Source organism: Lissotriton helveticus, chromosome 6 (assembly GCF_964261635.1).
Source record: "Lissotriton helveticus chromosome 6, aLisHel1.1, whole genome shotgun sequence".
Taxonomy (NCBI): Eukaryota; Metazoa; Chordata; class Amphibia; order Caudata; family Salamandridae; genus Lissotriton; species Lissotriton helveticus.
Genome location: NC_136067.1, coordinates 2,112,462,741 through 2,112,480,355, shown reverse-complemented (window position 1 = coordinate 2,112,480,355; position 17,615 = coordinate 2,112,462,741). Strand labels below are relative to the sequence as shown.

General features: G+C 48.3%; 1 protein-coding gene across 1 annotated transcript in view; it reads right to left on the bottom strand.

Moving 5' to 3' along the window:
- Positions 1-1,921: 1,921 nt before the first annotated feature.
- Positions 1,922-17,615, bottom strand: part of LOC144763072 (uncharacterized) — a 160,726-nt gene continuing 145,032 nt past the window's right edge. Inside the window, 2 exon segments of the mRNA XM_078648374.1 lie at positions 1,922-5,500; positions 9,684-9,797. Of these exon segments, the coding sequence (XP_078504500.1) occupies positions 4,551-5,500; positions 9,684-9,797 (1,064 nt within the window). The 3' untranslated portion in view covers positions 1,922-4,550.

Below are 17,615 nucleotides of genomic sequence, written 5' to 3'. Positions count from 1 at the left end.
ATTTTTTGCAGTAGTTCATCTCGTATCTTCAATTGAATTTTCTATAAACGATCTATTGGTACTCTAAACTCTCTAACTTTTATATTGCACCTGACTAACTTAAACGTTCCTCTATACGCTTTTACCAACTGCACTAACTTCCTGACTAACTAGAACGCCAGCACTAATGAACAATACACTTGGTGAAGAGATTCGGTGAAGTGTGAGGTTCTGAAGGTTATGCGTTGCACTTCACAGCATTATCTGTCCTCGTGGCTTCCACACTTCTGGAGTGTGCTTGCAGTGAGAGAGACGTCTCGTAACCATCCAATATGTATGTATGGCCACATGCTGGGAGGCTGCTGCGTTCGTTGGAGAAACCCCGATATGCTGGGACACCCCCTTATGAGTCATGACACCTAGCCGGGGTCCCGGCCTTAGCATTGTCTATTATTTGAACCACAAAACAATACACTCAAGAAATACAGAACAAAACAAATACACAAATGAGGACACATTTTATTTAAATTCCAAACACAAATAAACTTTTTTTTTGTTTGTTTTAATATGAAGATTGGAGCTTTTCTAAATTCAGTTGAGGCCACTCATCGTCCATACTATATTATGTCTGATGCACCTGCACTGCTCTGAAGAATCAATCTGAGGATACCAATCAAATTTTTAGTCTCCAATTTCAAATACCTTCACATATACAGGACGTTAAAAAATTTTCAATGATACATTTAACCTCTTTATTTATACACACTTTATTAATCTGTTAATAATATTTCATTTTCAATGTAGTTGCGGACCCCCTGAGGAGGCTCCGCAGACTTTCAGCAGTTCCTGAACCATAGATTGGGGACCACTGGTCTAGATGGACGGAGCAAAGAAGCCTTGCTCCCTGGGTTACAAAAGTACCAACCTGAGGGCTGGACAGCCAAGCCAGGCACCGGGCCTTGTTAGGTCTCCTGTGGGGTTCGGTCAAGTAGCCTGTTTGCGCAGACCTGAAAGGTGGCTGCAGCAAGGGTGCCTCCTCTCGTCACACACCAACACTCTGAAGTTACCGCACGAGAGTCATGTGGTTCACATATTTATGCATATCAAAGCTCAGTGCGGTGAATGGTGAACTACAAACACGGATCACTTGGGTCTGGGTTCCGCAACTGCCATACTGGGCATGTACATCAATTTTGGTGATCTACACAAACAATGTACAAAATAAAGTCTGCTTCACCGCATCGTAGAGGCATCTCTGTGAGGAGGGGGGGCACAGGGATAACTGCTTCTCTATGGTCTGGCTGCAGCTCCCTCTCCTACCCATGCAGGAACTCTGGCTAACATACACACTCCCAAATTATAACAAACAGGGAACATGCCCTATCCCCGAACCGCTGTTCCAAGACGTAAATGAGGCAGTGGCCTGGGTGAGGGTTCAACACAGACCCCTCTCTGTAAATATTGTCTGTGGGGTGCATGCAGTATGGCAGACAGCATGGAGTCTACAGCCTAACACTATGTAAGTCGAGAACATCTCGACACATGCGGTTGTGTCTCTGGCTTGAGTATGTGCAGTACTGGCCGATGGGTGGTGTAGAGCATGACTCTGGGATGAGTTTGGCTGGAAGGGCTCAGAGCACTGCAGAACATCAGCAGTAGACAACTGAGGGAGTGCAGAGCAGAACATAGGGAGGGGATGCAGGGCATGGCTGGGGAGCACTTAGGGGATTAGTGTGCGGTGTGTTGGTGGGGCTCATAGTATGACTGAGGAAGAGCAGAGCAGTGTTGAGGATCTGTAGAGTATATCTTGCACAGCTTGAGCTGTGGGTGTGCACGTTCAGCTGAGGGTCTGTCGAGTATGTCTGTGCACAGGTTGAGCTGTGAGTGTGCGCTTGTGGCTGAGGGTCTGTAGAGTATGACTGCACAGCTTCAGCTGAGGGTGTGCGTGTGGCTGAGGGTCTGTAGAAAATGACTGTGCACAGGTTGAACTGAGGGCTTGCATGTTTGGTTGAGGGTCTGTAGAGTATTACTGTGCACAGGTGAGCTGTGGGTGTGCACGTGGCTGAGGGTCTGTGGAGCACAGCAGAGCTTGGGAAGTGCGTGTATTAGAAAGCACTGCAGATTAAAGTGTAGTTGAGGATGTGAATGCATGGTTGATCCGTGCTGATTTGGTGTGCATTGTGGGAGTGCAGTGGATAACGTCGAGCACAGAGTCGGTGATTACGTGACAGGCAACACACCTGGGATGACAGAGGGTATGGACAGATGGCTGATGGTAGGAATATATGGCTGCAGGTGGACAGAGCCTGGCTATCTTCTAGTGTGCTGGACGAGCCGAGGATGCACTGATGTGTCTGAGATGCAGAGTACAGCTGCAGGTGTGAGTGAAGGAGTTCACATTAGCGGTCAGTGAGGGTGAGCGTGATGTGGCTATACACATGGCGAGAGATTCTAGGATTCTTTTTTGGCACTTCAATCATTGTGGCCCCCTTCAAGTGATTCAGGATCTTAGTAATGCAGGTTTCAGGAGCTTGGCAGTCTGCTGGCCAGAAAACATTTCTAACATTTGTTAATTACAAACACCACTCTAGGGACCTTGTAGTATTTTATTCACATACAGTAAATGAACAAGATTCCCGCAGTTCTTGGTAGCAGCTAGTGAAACATTGAAAAGAACGTTTTTTTCAGTTTAACAATATAAAAAAGGGATTTCATTGTAGTCTCTGTGTTTACGCACTCTCCAGATCATACCGTCTCTGTGCCTCACCCATAGCTTTACAGAGTTTCTGGATCATGCAATGTCTGTACCTCCCCCACAGTTATACACACTCTTTGGATGACACAGTCCCTGTACCTCTCCCACAGTTTTACACACTCTCCAAATTATACAGTCTTTGTATCTCACCCATACCTTTACACACTCTCCGGATCATAGTCTCATTACCTAACCCATACCTTTACACACACTCTGGATCATGCAATCTCTGTGCATCACCCATAGTTTTTCACACTCTCTCGATCATGCAGTCTCTGTACCTCACCCACAGTTTTACACACTCTCTGGATCATGCAGTCTGTACATTACCCATAGTTTTAAAACACTCTCTGGATCATGCAGTCTCTGTACCTCACGTATTGTTTTACACACTCTATAGATCATACAGTCTCTGTACCTCTCCCATAGTTTTAAAACACTCTCTGGATCATGCAGGCTCTGTACCTCACACATTGTTTTACAGAGTCTCTGGATCATGCAGGCTCTGTACCTCACCCACAGTTTTACACACTCTCTGGATCATGCAGTCTCTGTGCCTCACCCACAGTTTTACACACACTCTGGATCATGTAGTCTGTGTCCCTCACCCATAGTCTTAGAGTCTTTGGATCATACAGGAACTGGTTTTCGTTCCAACAGAAGCCTGCGGTTAGGGAAGTGCTTCAAAGAGTTTACTTTCCGTGGCCCGTTTCTCAGTATCCCACTGGGTTTGCTTTTCAAACCCAATACGAGGTAGCTACGCGAACAGACCATACCATTTAGTACACCGTGGTACCTCTGCTAACAATGGGAAGGCACATTATAAAACAGTGAAGTTAACAGAAATTGATGGATGGAATTCTTGAATTAATCTAAGCCACTCGTAATTACTCGGGCCGCATTCCAGTCCATAATTTTATTTCCACATGCCACCCCAAATTAGCACCAGCCACATGCAAATCAGTTCTGGTCCTGCTCCAATAGGGATATTCCAGCCCAAACTGCCGAGCCAGGTCCTCTCTGAACCGGAACACAAACAATCCAACGCCGGATCCGTCCTAGCTGGAGCTCTTTAGTTGGGTGCAAGCTGGTTCCAGAGGCAGAGTGAGCAAGAGACCCACGTCTGGGCATACCCGCTGGATTTAGGGTGTCGAACTGAAGTAAACAAGAAAGTGAGGGGTGGAATGTTTGAATTAATCTCAGCTACTGGGAATCACTTGAGCTGCACTCCAGTCCATCGTCTTGGGTTGCTTGTGTTCCCATTCAGAGGGGGCCTGGCCTGGCTGCTTTGTGTCCTTACTGGAGCAGGGCCAGGGGGATCGGCATACGCCTGGGTCTTATCTGAGGTGGCATGGTGGACAAACAAACAATCGTGTTGGAATGCTACCATGGCAATTGCCAGTGGTTAGGCTATTTACAAGCATACCTCCCATTCCTTTTTGTGCACTTGCGTTATAAAACTGGGCTGTCTCTGAGATTCTTGGTGGGTCTGCACCTCACAAATGACTAGATGGGCTTGGTTATGAGCTTCTGCCACCACATCAAGGGGTACCATACTAGGGTGGACTTCAGATGAAACAGCTTTTTAGACATAGAGCACTCCTCTCCAGACTTAATTATCTCACTGGGTGGATGGGTGACTCCCCACATTCTAGGCACATCTACGGCTAGTCCCTGGGTTATTCCCTCCAAGATCAGTTTCATTTTCCCCATTATGAAACTTCTGATGCCGCATCAGGGTGGACTCTGGATGTAATGGTTTCCCAGGCCCTGAGCACTTGTAGTGTTTCTGCCCGGCGTGAACAATCTCTGTGCACTAGGATGGATAGCTCACTGAAGCGCTCACCACATTCCAGGCACGCCTATGGCTAGTCCCAGGACTAGTGCCTCCTAGCTGGGTTTCATTGTCCCCAGTATGAATCTTCGTATGCTGCACCAGTGTGGAGATTCGGTGAAATTGCTTTCCACACTCTGAGCACTTGTAGCGTTTCTGCCCGGTGTGAATGCTCTGATGCTGCATTAGGATGGACGCCTGACGGAAGTGCCCGCCACACTCCAGGCAGGTGTACGGCTTTTCCCCTGTGTGGATCCTCTGATGCTTGCTTAAGTCTGAGTTCTGTGTGAAACTCTTCCCACAGTCGGTGCACTTGTAGGGCCTCTCACCCGTGTGGGTTCTCTCGTGTCTTACAACATTGGGCCTAGAATTGAAGCGTTTCCCACAGTGGGCACAGGCAAAGGGCAGTTTTCCAGTGTGGATCCTGAGATGCGTGCTGAGGTATGAGCTCTGGTTAAAGCTTTTACCACACACTGTACATTTGTAGGGCTTCTCTCCAGTGTGGATTCTCTCGTGCTTACTCAGATCAGAGTTTGTTTGGAAGCTTCTCTGACACCTGCTACATTTGAAGGGCCGTTCCTTTGTGTGGGTTCTCTGGTGTCTAATGAGTTGGATCTTGGTGTTAAACAAATTCCCACAGTCACTGCAGGAGAACAGATTTTCCTTCATGTGCATCTGAAGATGTGCCGTAAGTTGGGAATGCTGAATAAAGCTCAACTCACAATGCATGCACTTGTGTGCTCCTGCTTCACTGTTGCAGCTTTGGTGGTGGTGCAGCTGGGATGGATCCCTAAAACTCTTCCAAAACGTCGTCCACATCAAGGTACTTTCTTCTTTCTTCTGTGTTTTTTTGTAATTCTCTTTTCCCTCGGGGGCCTCCCATCTGGTGAAGTTGGAGTCTAGGCTCATCGTCTTGGTAAGCTCCTCATTTTCTGTGGAAGAAACAAGACCCAGTCAGAATTTTGGGGGATCAATGTGAATATATGGCCTGAACAGTAAGATAATGGATCTCGTCACAGTTAAAGGGTAAGAAAGATGTGAATATTTTAGTATTTTAATGTCCGTATAACAACAAATAAAGGTTATTTTTTAGCATAAAAAAATGATAAATAACTCAAAAGTTAACAATTTCTATCCCATGCTGGTTTAGGAATATTGCATTTGAAGTTCAGTCAAAAACATTCCCACCATTATTTAGCGATTGGCTGATACAGAATATCTGCCCAGGATTGGCTAAAAGGTTAACAACTCGCTGCACCAAGAGCTTTAAAACTCCATGCCTGGTTTCTTGCAATGTTTCAGCCAGTTGTGGATTCTCAGTAATTCTTACATTTGAATTGGGGTACAGTTCTTACAGGCTGATTTCCTTTCATGTTGAAGCTGATACATTGTTCCTATTTGTTGTGATTTACATTGTTTGAAGGGTTTTGTCTATTAAGGGTTTACTTACTTTTTTCATTTGATTTGAAGATTGGAGATTATTGTGTTGCAATATTACATATTCGATTACCTAAGCTCAATGTGGTGTCTGCCATTTGCCTTTCCACCTCATGAATCGAAAAGGCAACATGAAGGTCTGGACGAAGGCAAGCGCAAAGCTTCCTGGGTTCTCTTGGGGGCAGGCACAGTGCGCCCACCCCGGAGATACTCCGTATAGAGTTTCATGTGCTTCTCCAATGGTTACTAAGAGAACTAACCCGTTGCATGTATGACCTTCATGTGCCTCTCAGGGGCCGTTCAACAAAGGCAGCCTTCAGCATGCATGAGGCTTCATGTGCCTCTCATGTGCCTCTCATGTCCTTTGGCTAGAGAGAGCCTTCAGCATGCATGAAGCCTCATGTGCCTCTCATGTCCTTTGGCTAGAGAGAGCCTTCACCATACATGAAGCTTCATGTGCCTCTCACGTCCTTTGGTTCGAGAGAGCCCTCAGCATACATGAAGCTTCATGTGCCTCTCAGGGGCGTTTGGACAGAAGAACAAGTTATTTACCTTCGGTAACGCCCTATCAGGTAGGGATCTATCTAGTAGTGTCACCCCAGCACGCTGACATCAGTTTCTTTATGAGACTCTTTCCATGCCAGAAGCACAGATGCCTTGCCAGGAGGCTGATTTACCACTGTGCAGAAATTAAGGGTTTACAGAGAACTTTTTAGGTACAAAGACCAGTTTGCATAAAAGCAGAGGCTGGGAGGGTCGGTAAGGAATCTGCAGCAAGATAGAGTCTCTCCCACATAAGGCGTTACCGAAGGTAAGCAACCTGTTCATCTTATAGAGACTTCTAGCCGCAGATTTCTTACCTTAGCATAGATACCATAGCAATGCCATCCCCAGACGTGGGTCTGCGAACTGGCTTAGACCAAAATGTCCTGGAGGACAGAACAGGCAAAGTACCGTCAAGAGGGATAAGTCTGTCAAGGCAGTAGTGTATGGTAAGCGTGTGCAGGGATGCCTATGTCGCAGCCGAACAGATGTCCAGGACAGGAACCCAGGGAGCCAACACTGTGGTTGTAGCTTTAGCTCTGGTTGAATAAGTTTGGAAGCCCACAGGGGATTGCTTATTGGCCAGTGTGTAGCAGATCTCAATGCATGGTACAATCCATCTGGAGATCGTCCGATTCCGCACTGCTTTGCTCTCCTTCACCCCAGTGAACCCAACAAAGAGCTTCCCATTCACTCTGTGTTCTTTGGTGCAATTGATGTACAACAACAATACTCTTAGCGGGTCCAGGCCATGGAGTCTCTCCAACTTGGAGGGATGAGTCAGAGAAAAAGAAGGTCGGCAGTGCGATGCTCTTCCGATGTGGAAAGTTGTCACCACCTTTGGCAAAAGGGAAGCATGGGTGTGGAGAACCAGTTTGGAAAGAACCTGGTGTATGGAGGGTGAACAGAAATCGCCAGCAGATCACTGCCCCTCTTGACAGATGTGATGGCCACCAAGAAGACTGTCTTGATGATCAGAAGTGGTTTGAGGAGAAATATGCATGGCTTGAAAGGGGGAAAACATCAAATAGATTAAACCTTAATTAATATCCCATTGGGACATATAAAAGGTTTGGGTGGAAACGTGTCAGATGACTTGACAAGGGAGGGTTGGTCTGGAAACCGCATGAAAGCTGAAATGACTGAACTATACCCCTTAACTGTGCCGAAAGCCTTGCCGGACGAAAGACAAAAAAAACAGCAACATGTTTTTCAGTGCCCCAAGCACAAACTTGTCTCAACAGCACACACATATGTTCTTTGTGGATGGATGCCTGCTGGCCAAGATGACCTCACTCACTTTGGGAGAGAGATCTAAGATTCAACTGCTGCTGTTCAATCTCCACGCAAGAAGGCAGAGCGTGAGCAGATTTGTGTGCAGAACCCTGCCTTGTTGCTTCGACAGATTCTCCCAAAGGGGCAGGCTGATCAGAGGACCGATGCTCATGCTCAGGAGCTCGAGATACCAGACTCTCCGTGCCCACAAGCCACAAGGATGACTTCAGCCCAGTCTGTCCTAATCTTCTTCAGAACTTTAGCAGGAGTATTGGTATGAAGGCGTACAGGAGCGAGGCTGGTGGGAGAGAAAATCCTCTTACCAAAGGTGTTCAGCCACTTGGATTCCCTATACAGTGGCATATTAAGGAGTACACCAGGATTAACCTTGTACATTTTGGCCTGCTTAACCACCCTCTTGGGCTGGGGTGCTGGGCGAGGAAATCTGGATTCCCAGGAGCAGGGCAGAGGCAGCGGGTGATCATCAGGTGCACAGGAGCACCTATGCAGGGCTTGGTGAGGTGTCCAAACCACTGGAATCAGCTAGGTCCTAGTGCAAGTTATTCTTGGCCAAGTGTTCCAAAAGGTAGTCAGGATACCATAAGGATGCTCAGATCCACTTCAATCATATTCCTCACCGGTCCTGTCGGATAATGGAGGCACTTCCTCCGACCAGGTAGCTGCCAAAGTGTATGTTGGACGATGAAGATCCGGCTCCATATCGGAGTCAGCAATAACAATGGAGGTTGGCTGTGCCAGGAACGGTTTCACTGGATTCGGACGTTGGTGAAGGTCATGGATTCACGACCAGAGCTGGTCTGGATACAGGAACGGATTCAAAGGGCTTGACGGACACCAAGGGCGAACCCACCAGAGGAAATCCTGTCTGGGCACCTTCTGAACCAATGGGGCCTGAAGGTGCCTAGCCTAATAGAATTCCATTAATTAGGGCAAGGGTCTCTCTAGCTCCAGTACATTCTGGTAGGTGTGGAGCGGAACCTGTTTCAAGCAGTGTAAGACAAGTGTGGGAACAGGGCCTAGACTTGTTGCGTCGTTCTTGTATCTCCTTCGATGACTTAAGACTGGCATGGAGAAGCTGAAAGAATGCTTCAACTTATTGGTCGTCTTCTGTTGGACTTACCCGATGAAGATTTTTACCTTGAAGACGAACAACAGGGACAACTCTGAGGTAGGGTCTAGGACCTTCAAAGCAACCTGGAGCGGTGCAGAGTCATCCGTTGCTAAGCGACCAGGAGCTTCAATGCACGCTCCTGAACTGCTTTGGCACAGGAGTCAGGGCAGATCTTGGAGTCGTGGCCCAACTCCAGGCACCATAAGCAAATCAGGTGGGGGTTTGTCACGGACATCTGCCTGTGGCAGGATCTACAGGGTCTAAAACCCACAAGTTTTTAAGAGACATCCTTCAGGCATAATGGAAGTGAATAAAAGTCGAAAAAAGCAGTCAAAAAGTGACAGAGGTAGCTCTTCTGGATCTGCGCTGATGTCACGGAAGGAAAAGTACTCATGCCAGCGCACTGGGGGTGGTGTCAAAATAGGCACCAAGCACATATAATATAATATAATAATAGAGCAGGCCTATGATGCAGATGCGGAGCTGATTAGCGCCAACTACCGCCACGCAGCGGTACTGCTCCAGATCTGTTGGATCCAAGTCTGACGTCTGGGTAATATTCTGAAGTAAGGAATCTGCGGCTAGAAGCTTCTATCAGATAGCGCCTTTATAAGGTAGGAAGGTTCATGTGTCTCTCAGAGGCCGTTAGACAGAGCAAGGCCTCAGCATACATGGAGCTTCATGTGTCTCTCACGGTCTTTGAACAGATGCAGGCTCTCGCGCCTCACCTTCGAAGAGCACTGCAGCGGGCTCTTCCTGCTCTCTATCTTGGGGTTGCGTGACCGGGGAGGTCCATCTCCGGTCATCTCTCGCCATCACGTCAGAGCTGGCTGCTTCACAACCTGGAAGAGGACAGTCAAAAAGAAGAGGTAAGGTTATCAGATTAGAGGCACCACCACCATCTGAAGACTAATGCAGAATACACCAAGATTGTCTCTTGTACAATCATTACCTGCAGAAATATTTCTATTCCCACAGTGCGTCCAGCACCCGCCATTAGCATACACATACCACTGCCTGATCAGTCGTATGTACGGAGTCGCATGCACATACCACTGCCGGATCAGTAGTATGTACGGAGTCGCAAGCACATACCACTGCCTGATCAGCAGGATGTACGGAGTACCATGCACGTGCCACTGCCTGATCAGTAGTATGTACGGAGTACCATGCACGTGCCACTGCCTGATCAGTAGTATGTACGGAGTACCATGCACGTGCCACTGCCTGATCAGTAGTATGTACGGAGTTGCATGCACATACCACTTCCTGATCAGTAGGATGTACGAAGTCGCATGCACATACCACTGCCGGATCAGTAGTATGTACGGAGTCGCAAGCACATACCACTGCCTGATCAGTAGGATGTACGGAGTCGCATGCAAGTACCACTGCCTGATCAGTAGTATGTACGGCGTCGCCATGCAATAGATTGCCAGTGCACAGGCCTCAATGTGGACCTGCAACGTGTTTTGTTTTCTTCGATTGGAACTACAAACAAAATTCTATCAATGCACAGCCAACAGCACCAGCACCGTGCCTCAGCGACTTTGTAGGGGGGCTCATCTATGAACCCTACTGTGTTTTACATTGCCCTTACCACCATCCGTCTTAAGTTTGTAGACTTGCTCTCAAACTTCCTCTGCTTCCACAAATCTTCCTTTCCTGCCCTCTGTCCCCCCTCTCTCTCCACAGTGCTCTTCATTTTCATACCCTGTGCTTAATCACAGTTTAATATGAATGGACTGTGGCGCAGATGAAAAGCATCCAGAATAAAACATTCTGGTGGACGGGACCGTCAAAGGCACCCCTCTCTAAACTTTCCAGTTGCAATAAAGGTTTTCAGTTTTACTGGGGAGCACTCATGTGACCCACACATGCACAAGGAGGGATCCAACAACTGGAATCAAGGGTTAGGGTCCAACTACAAGTTCAAAGATTTCTTGAACCACAAGCGCCAGTGAGTTCATTGAAATGTTGCTGAAATCAGAGTTTCTTGCTAAAGTCAGGCCAGGACACTATGCTACATCCTAGGGTATCCAGCAAGCATCTGTGTGCATCTCTGGGGCTGGAAAGAGGCATGTACACAATGCTGACAAGATCAAAGATGGAACTGTGCAGTTTCACAACACTTACAAACTCCAAATGTATCTCTGTAGCCGTCATTCCTTTGGTTATGAGACTGCATCGTTGTTTCATTTTGTCAGCTCGCCTGCTAAGGCCTTCGGCTCATGCCTGTGCTTATCTTGAGGTGACCTTGCCACACATTTCAGTGAGGTAAGCTTTGCTTTCCCGTCCCCTGGTAGGGGGCCTATTTCTCTCCCTTGTCATGTAATGAGCTCAGCACTTCTTCCATCGCAGGTCACAGCAGCATGGCTCCTGCGCAGTCCTAGGCTGTTTCCGAAAACACCAACCAACGGGGTTTGGTCTCTGCTTGGGCCGGTGTGCAGATTCGATTTCAGAAATCCAGACAAAGTACAACTACTACTTGGTCACAGCTAGTGTTTATACTGCTATAGGTGCACTGACAAACAGCAGGGCCCACAAATGTACACAATTGGTTCAAATTGTGAGCGTTCCTCTACATCCTATGCTTTCTGGAAAGATAGCGCAGGGGCTGGTGGGAAATGAAGTGGAGCAGCACGCTGTAAAGACTTGAACCATTACACTCGAATGAGGTCAGGGGCCAACATGGGCAGAAGGCTTTAGCAGATGTTGTACAGTACGTTATCCTCTTTTCCTTCACTTATGCTATGCTATGCATTTATAAAATGGCACAAAAGGGGGTGGTGATGGACGGAGCATCTGAATCAATCCAACACTCACACCCAGTCAAAAGATCTGGGTTTAATCCATCACCATTCTTTAGCCCACTCTGCCACCCCAGTTCAGACATGGCTATATGTAAATCAGTCTGACCCTGTGCCTCATGGTAACAGTCCAGCCCGAACTGCCAAGCCATGTCTTCCCTGGACCGGAAACAAGCTTCCGAGGACCGGTTTCTGGCATTCCAGCCGTCTTCAGCCCGGCTTGCTTGAATCCAGTGGCAAAGTGAGCAAGGGACTCACGTCTGAGCATACCCTGCCACACTTATGGCAGCCAAAAGCGGCACAAAAGGGGGTGGTGATGGACGGAGCATCTGAATCAATCAAACACTCACACCCAGTCAAAAGATCTGGGTTTAATCCATCACCGTTCTTTAAGCAATTTTAAGCGATTCAAGCAAGCCGGGCTGAAGACGGCTGGAATGCCAGAAACCGGTCCTCGGAAGCTTGTTTCCGGTCCAGAGAAATATCACAGAAAAGTATCAGAGGGTCAAGAGTTCAACAGGCAACTATTCGGGACAGAGAGGGTGAAAGTGAAATGCTACCTCTGGCCATATGACTGAAAAGAAAGTGAAAAAGCCAGGTCAAGTTGGTGTCTGGTCTCTGGCACCCATCAGTCACCACTCGGAACCGCCCTTCATCATTTGGGGCTCCGAGGACCAACACTGTACATGATCTTGTTCTCTAGCAGAAAGAGAAAGGCCTTCCTGTTAGTCAGTGTATGTTGGTATTAGAGTGTTGGTGATGTAGCCAATGGGGTAAAAAACCGTGCAGTGCAAGGGAAAACCAAGGAAAAGAGTGAATAAAATTGGTTTAGGGAGCAAAACATTTTTTAATAGGGTTAAACTCCCAGCACCAATGTTAAAAATAGCCAAGACAGGGAAACTTTATAAACTGTCTAGTGGTGGAACGTGGTCGACATGTTTCAGCAAATAGGGCCAATAGCCTTGCTTTCTTCAGGACCTATGTATTTCGCTACTGCAAACAGAAAAAAAAAACCAAAAAGTGATAGAAGTGTCATAGATTAGGAGAAAAAGAGTACTGGAACTACATCAATGTGTAAATGTCACCTGGACATCCTAGGTGTGCTTGTTCCAAGTCTTCTCACACAGTCTGCAGTGGACTGGTTTTTGAGAAGTAGAGACCTCACCCCACCTGGCTGCGGCTCAGGATATTGGTGAAGCACCGCTCTGACCGTCGGTACTTCAGCGCGGCATCTGTGCCGTCTGGGGACACTTCTATCACTTTTTTGGGGGTTTTTTCTGTTTGCAGTAGCGAAATCCATAGGTCCTGAAGAAAGCAAGGCTATTGGCCCTATTTGCTGAAACATGTCGACCACGTTCCACCACTAGACAGTTTATAAAGTTTCCCTGTCTTGGCTATTTTTAACATTGGTGCTGGGAGTTTAACCCTATTAAAAATTATTTTGCTCCCTAAACCAATTTTATTCCCTCTTTCCACTTCCTTGGTTTTCCCTTGCACTGCACGGTTTTTTACCCCATTGGCTACATCACCAACACTCTAATACCAACATACACTGACTAACAGGAAGGCCTTTCTCTTTCTGCTAGAGAACAAGATCATGTACAGTGTTGGTCCTCGGAGCCCCAAATGATGAAGGGCGGTTCCGAGTGGTGACTGATGGGTGCCAGAGACCAGACACCAACTTGACCTGACTTTTTCACTTTCTTTTCAGTCATATGGCCAGAGGTAGCATTTCACTTTCACCCTCTCTGTCCCGAATAGTTGCCTGTTGAACTCTTGACCCTCTGATACTTTTCTGTGATATATGTCTGTTGGGCGTGTATTCAGAGCTGGTCGTTAAAATTGCCCTTGGGTCCCCCGTATTGTATGTAGTTTAGTCCGGTCCAGGGAAGACATGGCTTGGCAGTTCGGGCTGGACTGTTCCCATGAGGCACAGGGTCAGACTGATTTGCATATAGCCATGTCTGAACTGGGGTGGCAGAGTGGGCTAAAGAACGGTGATGGATTAAACCCAGATCTTTTGACTGGGTGTGAGTGTTTGATTGATTCAGATGCTCCATCCATCACCACCCCTTTTGTACCGCTTTTGGCCGCCATAAGTGTGGCAGGGTATGCTCAGACGTGAGTGCCACTGGATTCAAGCAAGCCGAGCTGAAGACGGCTGGAATGCCAGAAACCGGTCCTCGGAAGCTTGTTTCCGGTCCAGGGAAGACATGCCTTGGCCGTTCGGGCTGGACTGTTCCCATGAGGCACAGGGTCAGACTGATTTGCATATAGCCATGTCTGAACTGGGGTGGCAGAGTGGGCTAAAGAACGGTGATGGATTAAACCCAGATCTTTTGACTGGGTGTGAGTGTTTGATTGATTCAGATGCTCCGTCCATCACCACCCCCTTTTGTACTGCTTTTGGCCGCCATACGTGTGGCAGGGTATGCTCAGACGTGAGTCTCTTGCTCACTTTGCCACTGGATTCAAGCAAGCTGGGCTGAAGACGGCTGGAATGCCAGAAACCGGTCCTCGGAAGCTTGTTTCCGGTCCAGGGAAGACATGGCTTGGCAGTTCGGGCTGGACTGTTCCCATGAGGCACAGGGTCAGACTGATTTGCATATAGCCATGTCTGAACTGGGGTGGCAGAGTGGGCTAAAGAACGGTGATGGATTAAACCCAGATCTTTTGACTGGGTGTGAGTGTTTGATTGATTCAGATGCTCCGTCCATCACCACCCCCTTTTGTAATGCATTTATAAAAAGCATGGCTACCCGACGGGCCTCCCAGCGCTGAAGTCATGTCCTTCCTATAGCTAGCCCAGTAGGTAAATCACTTAAAGAGAGTAGTTTTCAGAAGCTCCCTAAATTGAAATTGCTCACTAGTCAGTTTAAGGAAGAAGGCAGAGAGTTCCAGACTTTAGCTGCACGGAACACAAGAGAGTGTCCACCACTCCTCACTTTGTTGATTCGAGGGTCAGAAAAGAGTCTCATATCTGTGCAACGCAGGGTCCTTTTAGGAATGTAAGGGATTAGCAATCTCTGAATTAAAGGGAAGCTTTTATTGTACATCATTTAGTGAGCCAGAAAAAGGGCCTTGAATTTAATTATTTTACATACGGGCAACCAGTGCAGAGAGGAAAGTGAAGAAGAGATGAAGTGGTGCGCTAGAAATATCAACAGAACGTGCGCTGCAGCTTTCTGAATAATCTGTAAGCCCTTGACTGCATACTGACGGCTTCCCAGAAAGACTAAGTTGCCATAGTCGAGGTGGGACAAGATGAGGCCTTGGATGACAGTTCATCGAATGGTAGGGGGAAGCCAACTCAATATTTTCAGTAAAGCTCAAAGAATGCAGAGGCAATTTTTTATATCTGGACCTCCATAATAAGATGACTATCTGATATAGACTTCTAGCTGCAAATTCCTTACCTTTGAATTTCGAAGGCGTCAGGCTGGATCAGGAAACTTTTGCTGAGCAATACCCCTTGAGCGCGACGTCTGGTGGCTCTATTCGGCTCTGCATATTGTCAATGACAAGGTAGCGTCAGTTATGATGTTGCGTTGCCTGCATAGGTGCCACTTAGGCGTGCGGACGTCAGTTCTTTTCTTTCCGTGCCAGTTAGACACCGATCCGGGAACAGCTACTCCTCTGTCGCTTTTTGGCAGGCTTTTTTCTCAACTGTTGTTGAAATTTTTGACGACTTCCTGTGCGACAGATCTCGGGTAGGAAGAGAGGTTTTAAACCGTGCAAGACTTGTTCATGCACTATGACGGTTACCGATCCCCACTGCGTATGTCAGTGGTGTCTTGAACGCGACCACGCCTCGAAGTCGTTTTCAGACTGTCGGGCAATGGCTCCAAAGACCTTGAGGGAGCGGGCATTGAAGATGGTTGCGGCCCGGCAGTTGGCACAGTTGAGCGAGACTCCGAGGAGGTCACAATCCTGTTCAAAGAGGAGGTCCTCTTCCTCCCATTCGAGGTCATCTGGACACTAGGGTAAGAGGCACAAGAAGAAGAAGTCCAAGCAGACTTCGACTGCACCTCAACTAACGTCTGTTGTCGAGAGAGGTAAGGAGCACCGACGCTCTAGGCACGGTTCTGTGGAGCCAGAGTCGCCTTCGCGCCTCCCTCCATGTCCGGGAGCCAGATCGACTCCCGCACAAAGTAAGGATTTTTACTAGGCCATGCGCTGTGTATTTGAGCGGAACGACCCCGTTGGTGAGCTCTCTGTCCCCACGGGGTCTGATGGGGCCCCATTGGGTCCGACGTCGTCGGCTTTGGCCACGGCCCGGTGGTGCCTCATGGGTTCGATCTCGGATCTGGTTCGACGCCGGTCGTACAAACGTGACTTTCTCTGAACTCGAACCCAAAGTCGGTGCCAGCGGCGTCACTGTCAAATGTCGGTGGTGCAAACCCCATCCTCATCCCCAATGACACAGAGTCAGAATGGTGTAGAGCGACGCCGACTCAGACGTCGACAGAACCCAGGGGTTCTATGTTGTCGCCTGAGTACTTTGTGGACGTGCTAGGCTCAAGATAGGAATGGGAGGAGTCTGGAGACCCCTTAGAGAACCAGTATGTCTTTGAGGAAACTATGGACTGGTATGGGAAACTTGGGGAAGCCAGTGGTCTGGATACTTCCCCAGACGCTGGCATGCTCTCTCCACCTACAGTGGTTATGGAGGAGGTGGTGTCCTATGCTATGGTGGGTAAGAGGGCAGCTGAGGTCCTTGAACTGGAGCTGCCCTCAGTACAAATCAGGACTAATATCCTGACCGAAGTGCTCCAACCTGGGGCTTCCACCTCTGAACCCTTTTTGCACTTTAATGAGGCACTTACGGATGTCCTACTAGGAACCTGGCGCAAACCTAGCACAGGGGCTCCTGTGAACAGGATTAGTGCACACCTCCATCGTCCAGCGCCGTGCGACCAAAAGTTCCTCAGCCAACACCCCATCTCAGAAAGTTTGGTGGTGCAAGCCTCTACTACCCAGGGCGCATTCCCTTCTGCCCCTCCGGATAGGGAGTCCACGAGACTGGACTCTTTGGGGAAGAAGATGTTTTCTTCCTCCAGTCTGGCATTGTGGTCGGAGAATACTGCATGCTTATTGTGCCCTTTCTCCCACTCTCTTTGGGAGACGGTTGTGCAAGTGCTACCACAAGTCCCGGAGGAGGCCTGGGCTGTGCTCTCCCAAGCTGTCAAGGACGGAAGAAATGCATCAAACTTCACCATTCGTGGGGTTTGGATATGACCAAATCGCTGGGCAGGTCTATTTCATTGACAGTGGTCTTGAGGCGCCACGCCTGGCTTTGTACATCTGGCCTCTCGGGGATGTCCAAGCCAATTTGATGGACATGCCCTTTGATGGAATCCACCTTTTTGGGGAAAAGGCTGACTCGACCATGGTCAGGTTCAACGACTCTCGAGCCATGGCGAGATCCTTGGGCCTCTCCTCCAATCCTCGTGGCCAGTCTTCCTTTCGACCCTTTCGTGGAAACGGAAGGGAGTTCCAGCTGCGTCAGCCCTATTCTAGCCACCGTCCCGCACAGACTTCCCAAGCCGTGCGTGGACGTGGACGCTGTACATTCTGTCCTTGGAATGGAAGTCAGATATCGTCAGCCACACTGCCCCCAGTATCCGTAGCCTCCAAGCACTCCTAGGCTGATTCTGCAGGACCACACTACTCCAGTGGGTGGGAGAATTTGTCATCATCTCCCCCGCTGGAGATCCATAAGACCAAAAAAGTGGGTCTTGCAGATCGTCCAGGAGGGCTATTCTCTTCCTTTCTTTTCCTCATACTATTCTGCCAAGTCAGGGACGGTGTACTGCATTTGCCATTTTACACGCGCTAAATTACATGTCG